At 43.6% G+C, this 6,952-nt stretch overlaps 1 protein-coding gene across 1 annotated transcript in view; it reads right to left on the bottom strand.

Moving 5' to 3' along the window:
* Positions 1-2,245: 2,245 nt before the first annotated feature.
* The window catches only part of LOC112077076 (collagen alpha-2(VI) chain), a 12,187-nt gene continuing 7,480 nt past the window's right edge, over positions 2,246-6,952 (bottom strand). Inside the window, exons 6-7 of the mRNA XM_024143675.2 lie at positions 3,388-3,426; positions 2,246-3,228 (exon numbers count right to left, since the gene is read on the bottom strand). Coding sequence (XP_023999443.2) covers positions 2,624-3,228; positions 3,388-3,426 — 644 coding nt within the window. The 3' untranslated portion in view covers positions 2,246-2,623. The remainder of the gene's footprint in view (positions 3,229-3,387; positions 3,427-6,952) is intronic.

Raw genomic sequence — 6,952 nt, 5'->3', positions numbered from 1 at the left:
AATTAAATCTAGAATCGGCTTCCTATTTTACAACAAAGCAGCATTCACGTTGCCAAACATACCCTCGTAAAACTGACCATCCTACCGATCCTCGACTTTGGCGATGTCATCTACAAAATAGCCTCCAACACTCTACTCAATAAATTGGATGCAGTCTATCACAGTGCCATCCGTTTTGTCACCAAAGCCCCATATACTACCCACCACTGCGACCTGTATGCTCTCGTTGGCTGGCCCTCGCTTCATATTCGTCGCCAAACCCACTGGCTCCAGGTCATCTACAAGTCTTTGCTAGGTAAAGCCCTGCCTTATCTCATCTCACTGGTCACCCCCAAAGCCAATTCTTCCAGTTCTCTGCTGCCAATGACTGGAACGAATTGCAAAAATCTCTGAAGCTGGAGACTCATATCTCCCTCACTAACTTTAAGCAGCAGCTGTCAGAGCAGCTCACAGATCACTGTACCTGTACATAGCCCATCTGTAAATAGCCCATCCAATCTACCTCACCCCCATACTGTATTTATTTATCTTGCTCCTTTGCACCCCAGTATCTCATCTTGCACATTCATCTTCTGCACATCCTACCATTCCAGTGTTTAATTGCTATATTGTAATTAATTTGCCACCATGGCCTATTTATTTCCTTACCTATCTTATCCTACCTCATTTGCACATGCTGTATATTTATGTTTCTACTGTATTATTGACTGTATGTTTGTTTTACTCCATGTGTAACTCTGTGTTGTTGTTATGTGTCGCACTGCTTTGCTTTATCTTGGCCAGGTCGCAGTTATAAATGAGAACTTGTTCTCAACTAGCCTACCTGGTTAAATAAAGGTGAAATGAAATTTAAAAATATATATTTATATATATATTGACTCTGTACCGGTACCCTCCTGTATATAGTTATTGTTATTTTACTGCTGCTCTTTAATTACTTGTTACTTTTATTGTTTTTCTTATCTGTATTTTTTTATTTAAACTGCATTGTTGGTTAAGGGCTTGTAAATAAGCATTTCACTGTAAGGTCTACACCGGTTGTATTCGGCTCATGTGACTAATAACATTTTATTTGATATACTGTATACTTCCATCATTTCTTTTCAATTGGTACCGGGAGACCTTCAGTCTTGTGAGGCGTGTGGGCGTCCTAGAGCAAAACAACGACATGTACGTGAGTCTCACATCTTTCACCGCAGATGCGGAAGTGCGACATTGGCGGATGAGGTGGATTGAGACGCATCCAATGAAAACACAGATCTCTCATAAACTGATGGATTTTTATGGGGATGTTTTTATTACGCAAATGTGATTTCCTCTGGGGCGGTGGACATTGACTTTAGGGGGCTAATGACCTCATACCCCTGCATGTCGACTCAGTACTAGTACCCTGTGTATATAGCCAAGTTATTACCTCGTACCCCTGCACATCGACTCGGTACTGGTACCCTGTGTATATAGCCTGGTACCCTGTGTATATAGCCTGGTACCCTGTGTATATAGCCTGGTAACCCGTGTATATAGCCTGGTACCCCGTGTATATAGCCTGGTACCCCGTGTATATAGCCAAGATATCGTTATTCATTGTGGATTTATTCCCCTTGTCACTATTTTTCTCTCTGCATTGTTGGGAAGGGCCCATGAATAAGCATTTCACTGTTAGTCTACACCTTCACCGTTAGTCTACACCTTCACCGTTAGTCTACACCTTCACCGTTAGTCTACACCTTCACTGTTAGTCTACACGAAGCCGGTGACAAATACAATTTGATTTGATGATTTGAGCCAGGCTGCTGAACCATCTGATTGGCTGAAGAAGCCACAGAAGGATGACACTAGAAGGGGAGAGGGACAGAAGGATGACACTATAGAGGCAGAGAGGGACAGAAGGATGACACTATAGAGGCAGAGAGGGACAGAAGGATGGACAGAAGGATGACACTATAGAAGCAGAGAGGGACAGAAGGATGGACAGAAGGATGACCATAGAAGGGGAGAGGGACAGAAGGATGGACAGAAGGATGACACTATAGAAGGGGAGAGGTGTCACCTTTTGCTGCAGTATTGTATGGGCGCTCTACCTCACTTGTGTGTGGTGTGATGCTGGAGATCTAACATGGTTCTTCTTCTCTACCTGTCCAGACGGACAGGATGTGAGGTAGAAGACAAGGAGGAGGAGGAAGAAGGAGAAGAATGTAAACGTGACCAAACAGTACAGATTCAGCCGTAAATCACTCTAAATGGGTATGTTTGCTGAACAGTACTTACAATTCTTTAATGAATTCTTATAAAACATATCCAGTTTGTACGTAATTAATACAATATTTAGCAAAATCCATTGAAACACAAACAAACAGCCCTGTGACTGATCTTGTATTGACTATTGCTTATGCTTGAGCTTTCACTTGATGGTAAATCAATGCAGACATGGATGATCTCAATGAGGGAAGTGTACACCCTTATACTAATCCTTAAACAACCTTTACACTAATCTTTAAAACAACCCTTTACACCCTGACCCTCAAACTAACCCTAATCCATTAATTATCAACATTAACTTGACCTCAATCCTTTTAAAACGGTGAAATCCATAAACGTGACAGTCCAAATCAAAATTTCCCCTCTAACAGACCCACTGAAGGAACCGATCTAGGAAGCTGTGCTTGTTGAGCTCAGAGAAGTCTGTTCCTTTAAAGATGGCGTACTGGTCCTTTAAGGCCAGCTTCTCCAACACTTCCTGTTCCACGTCGGTCCCCATGGCGATCACCGTGGAGACTGCCTGGTTGTTTCGCATGGCGTCGACCCCCTCCTCCAGCCCCTTCCTCCCGGTGACGCCGTCAGTGATGAAGACGAAGTTGAGCTCGGCGTGGCGTCTGGTCTGGCGGGCGTTGAGCCGCGTCAGGACGTGGTCTACGGTGTGTGAGATGGCCGCCCCCACCGTAGAAGAAGACATGTCATGATAGTCCATACTGGCCAGACCCTCTAGGATGGACGGAAGGTCGTGGGTCATATGAAAGGCCAGGTGATGCTCATCTTCTCCTCCGTACTGCAGCAGCGCCATGCGGGCTCCCTGGCCGTCGTTCTTGTTGTGCGCCAGCGTCAGGTGGTTCGCCAAGTGCTGGACGAAGTCACGGACTTGGTTGAAGTTCTCATGACCGAGACGCTCAGAACCGTCCAGAAGGAACACCAGATCTACAGGTCTGTCAATACACTGTGCCACCTCTGGTTCTGATGAAGGCAAAGTCATATATTTTCGTTTGAAACCTTATCATAACTGTATAATGTAGTACAAATTTACCGATTTGTATATTGTCAGACAGTATAACTCGGATGAAGGACTAATCTTTTGCAATGACAGTAGAGTATACAGTAGCAAGTAAAACGTACCTGTTACGCAGGGCAAGTCAGGGCAAACAATGATGGGCTCTAGAAGAGAAATGAAAAAGGTTAGGTTCTACCCACAATTAGTGGTGGCATTACAAGCTCTTGACTGACTGTCTGAGACGTCCTGTCTGAGACNGAAGGGGAGGACCATCCTCATTTCAGAGGAGGAAGGGGAGGACCATCCTCATTTCAGAGGAGGAAGGGGAGGACCCGCCTCATTTCAGAGGAGGAAGGGGAGGACCCGCCTCATTTCAGAGGAGGAAGGGGAGGACCCGCCTCATTTCAGAGGCAGCCCGTGTCAGTGAAGGCTCCTCAGAGGAAGGGGAGGACCATGCTCCTGTGAATTTCATAAAAATAGTGAAACATTTAAAAAGTTATACATTTTAGATAAAACTACACAACATATATTCACGTCACCAAATAATTGATTAAAACACACTGTTTTTCACTGAAGGTCTACAGCAGCCTCAACAGCACTCTGTAGGGTAGAGCCAAGGTCTAACTGGAGGACAGTTAGCTTCCATCCTCCTCTGGGTACATTGACTTCAATACAAAACCTAGGAGGCTCATGATTCTCACCCCCTTCCTTAGACTTACACAGTAATTATGACAACTTCCAGAGTACATCCTCCAGCCTATCAGAGCTCTTGCAGCATCAACTGACATGTTGTCCACCCAATCAAAGGATCAGAGAATGAATCTAGTACTGAAAGCATAAGCTACAGCTAGCTAGCACTGTAGTGCTAAAATGTGGTGAGTAGTTGACTTAAAGAGAGAGAGAAAACAGTTTTGAACAAATGAATTTCTTCACAAATGAAGGAGGAGCAAGAAAGAGAGAGAGAGATAGCTATAGTTCATAATTTTTTTCACTTAGCTAGCAAATGAAGCTGTCTAGTTTAGCCTACTCAAACACCCGGCTCAAACGGAGAGATTCTATGTTAGCTAGCTGGCTATGACTATCCAACACTGGAACTCTTCCAAGTCAAGGTAAGCGTTTGGTTTTACTAATTTATTGCTAGGGTCAGTGGCGATTTTTAGCATGTAAATCTTGGTGGGACAAACTCATTTTGTTGTTGTCGATGCATGCCAGCAAAGCCACTACACAATGTAAAACATCCCTCAACAATACATTCATTTCACTGCAACCGTGACAAACGTTACCCACAAACTGTCAGGGCCTACGTTAAGCTGTCCCAACAGCAGAGCTTTCCTTTCAGCACCATGGAGTGAATCCTTACCACTGCTACACCTGGCTATCAGTGGAGCCTTGTCTGGCAGCGAAACAGTTCATTCAGCCTCATTTACTGCCTTTAAAACATAGCTGATATGGCTGACTTGCTTAAACAAATGTGATTTCTACTGACAGTTGAGATGTACAAACTATGGCATGAGGGAACGATGAGCGGATAAGGGGTAATCTGTAATTTCGATTAAGACACTGACAGAGCTAAGACGGATGTAGTCAATATAACTATTTGTTCAGCACTTCTGAAATGTACAGCTACAGAATTCAGAACATGGGCCATTCTTACAGTATTCTCCCTGTACACCAAGTCAGAACCGTAGGATTAACAAAGGGGGCATATAAGCAGACAATGAAAGCTCTTACAATATTCTATGTTGACATTTCTCTGAAAACAGGTTATCTCTAACCACCAAGTCAGAACAGTAGGCTAAGTTATGAGGGGGAAAGGGACCAAATTATTAGGGTGAGACACATGGGCTACTAACAGCTTAGTACACAACATACACTTAGTATTACTTTCTTAGCTACAGTATACATATCTCCCTGGCATTTTACACCATTTATGAAGCAGCATACAATACATTTTTGGACTCACCTTGTTGTGCTCTGCTCACTTGAACAGGAAGTGGTGCGGCAGTCCTTCTTGTGGGCACATTTTGTCACCAAAGTCCAGCATTCTCTGGATTTATGGTGCTTTCAAGACAACTGGGAACTCAGGGGGAAAAAACAAGGTCGAATCATGACGTCAGCGATCTTCTGGTCAGAGCTCTAGAAAGAGGCCCGTGTTCCTGAGTCGGATGACCGTTCAAAACTTATTTTCGCAGTTGGAGCTCTTTTTTTTCTGAGTTCCCAGTTGTCTTGAACTCACTGAAGTTGATTCTGTTGAAAAACGTTTCTTAAATGGAAGCGAATGGAACGAAAAGGGATTAACATACCTGAGTTTGTCCAACGGAAATTTGTTTGCAACTGTTAGACTAATGATTGCACCCTATATCAGCTAGATGTAAGAGTGTGTAAGATGGAATTGAATGTGTCACTGTCTGTCACCTACGTTGTAAACTTTCATTCATAGGCGAGGTTGTAGCAACCTCATGATGGGTATAGGGAAAATTCTAGTATCATGTAGTAGCCTAAACCTATGGATGTTACATTGAACTGGGTGAATAGAATATGAATGACTGCCACTGATCTACACCTACATTTAAATGCTTGTTCTAGGTCCCAAGAAACAAAGAGATCTTCTGTTAAATCTGACAATTCATCTTGATGGTTGTAAAGTCGTCTCAAATAAAACTGTGAAGGACCTCGGCGTTACTCTTGACCCTGATCTCTCTTTTGACGAACATATCAAGACTGTTTCAAGGACAGCTTTTTTCCATCTACGTAACATTGCAAAAATCAGAAATTTTCTGTCCAAAAATGATGCAGAAAAATTAATCCATGCATTTGTTACTTCTAGGTTAGACTACTGCAATGCTCTACTTTCCGGCTACCCGGATAAAGCACTAAATAAACTTCAGTTAGTGCTAAATACGGCTGCTAGAATCTCCGACTAGAACCAAGAAATTTGATCATATTACTCCAGTGCTAGCTTCCCTAACTGGCTTCCTGTTAAGGCAAGGGTGATTTCAAGGTTTTACTGTTAACCTATTTATTTATTTATTTATTTTACCGTTATTTTACCAGGTAAGTTGACTGAGAACTGTCTCATTTGCAGCAACGACCTGGGGAATAGTTACAGGGGAGAGGAGGGGGATGAATGAGCCAATTGTAAACTGGGAATTATTAGGTGACCGTGATGGTTGAGGGCCAGATTGGAAATTTAGCCAGGACACCCGGGTTAACACCCCTACTCTTACGATAAGTGCATGGGATCTTTAATGACCTCAGAGAGTCAGGACACCCGTTTAACGTCCCATCCGAAAGCCGGCACCCAATCTATAAAGCGTTACATGGCTTGCTCCTACCTATCTTTCCGAGTTGGTCCTGCCGTACATACCAATACGTACGCTACGGTCACAAGACGCAGGCCTCCTAATTGTCCCTAGAATTTCTAAGCAAACAGGAGGCAGGTCTCCTATAGATCTCCATTTTTATGGAACAGTCTGCCTACCCATGTGAGAGACGCAGACTCGGTCTCAACTTTAAGTCTTTACTGAAGACTTATCTCTTCAGTAGGTCATATGATTGAGTGTAGCCTGGCCCAGGGAGTGTGAAGGTGAACGAGAAGGCTCTGGAGCAACGAACCGCCCTTGCTGTCTCTGCCAGGCCGTTCCCTCTCTCCACTGGATTCTCTGCCCTAACCCTTTTAAGGGGTTCAGT

This window comes from Salvelinus sp. IW2-2015, unplaced genomic scaffold (genome assembly GCF_002910315.2).
Source record: "Salvelinus sp. IW2-2015 unplaced genomic scaffold, ASM291031v2 Un_scaffold4254, whole genome shotgun sequence".
Classification (NCBI taxonomy): Eukaryota; Metazoa; Chordata; class Actinopteri; order Salmoniformes; family Salmonidae; genus Salvelinus; species Salvelinus sp. IW2-2015.
This window is presented reverse-complemented; position numbering and strand designations above follow the sequence as displayed.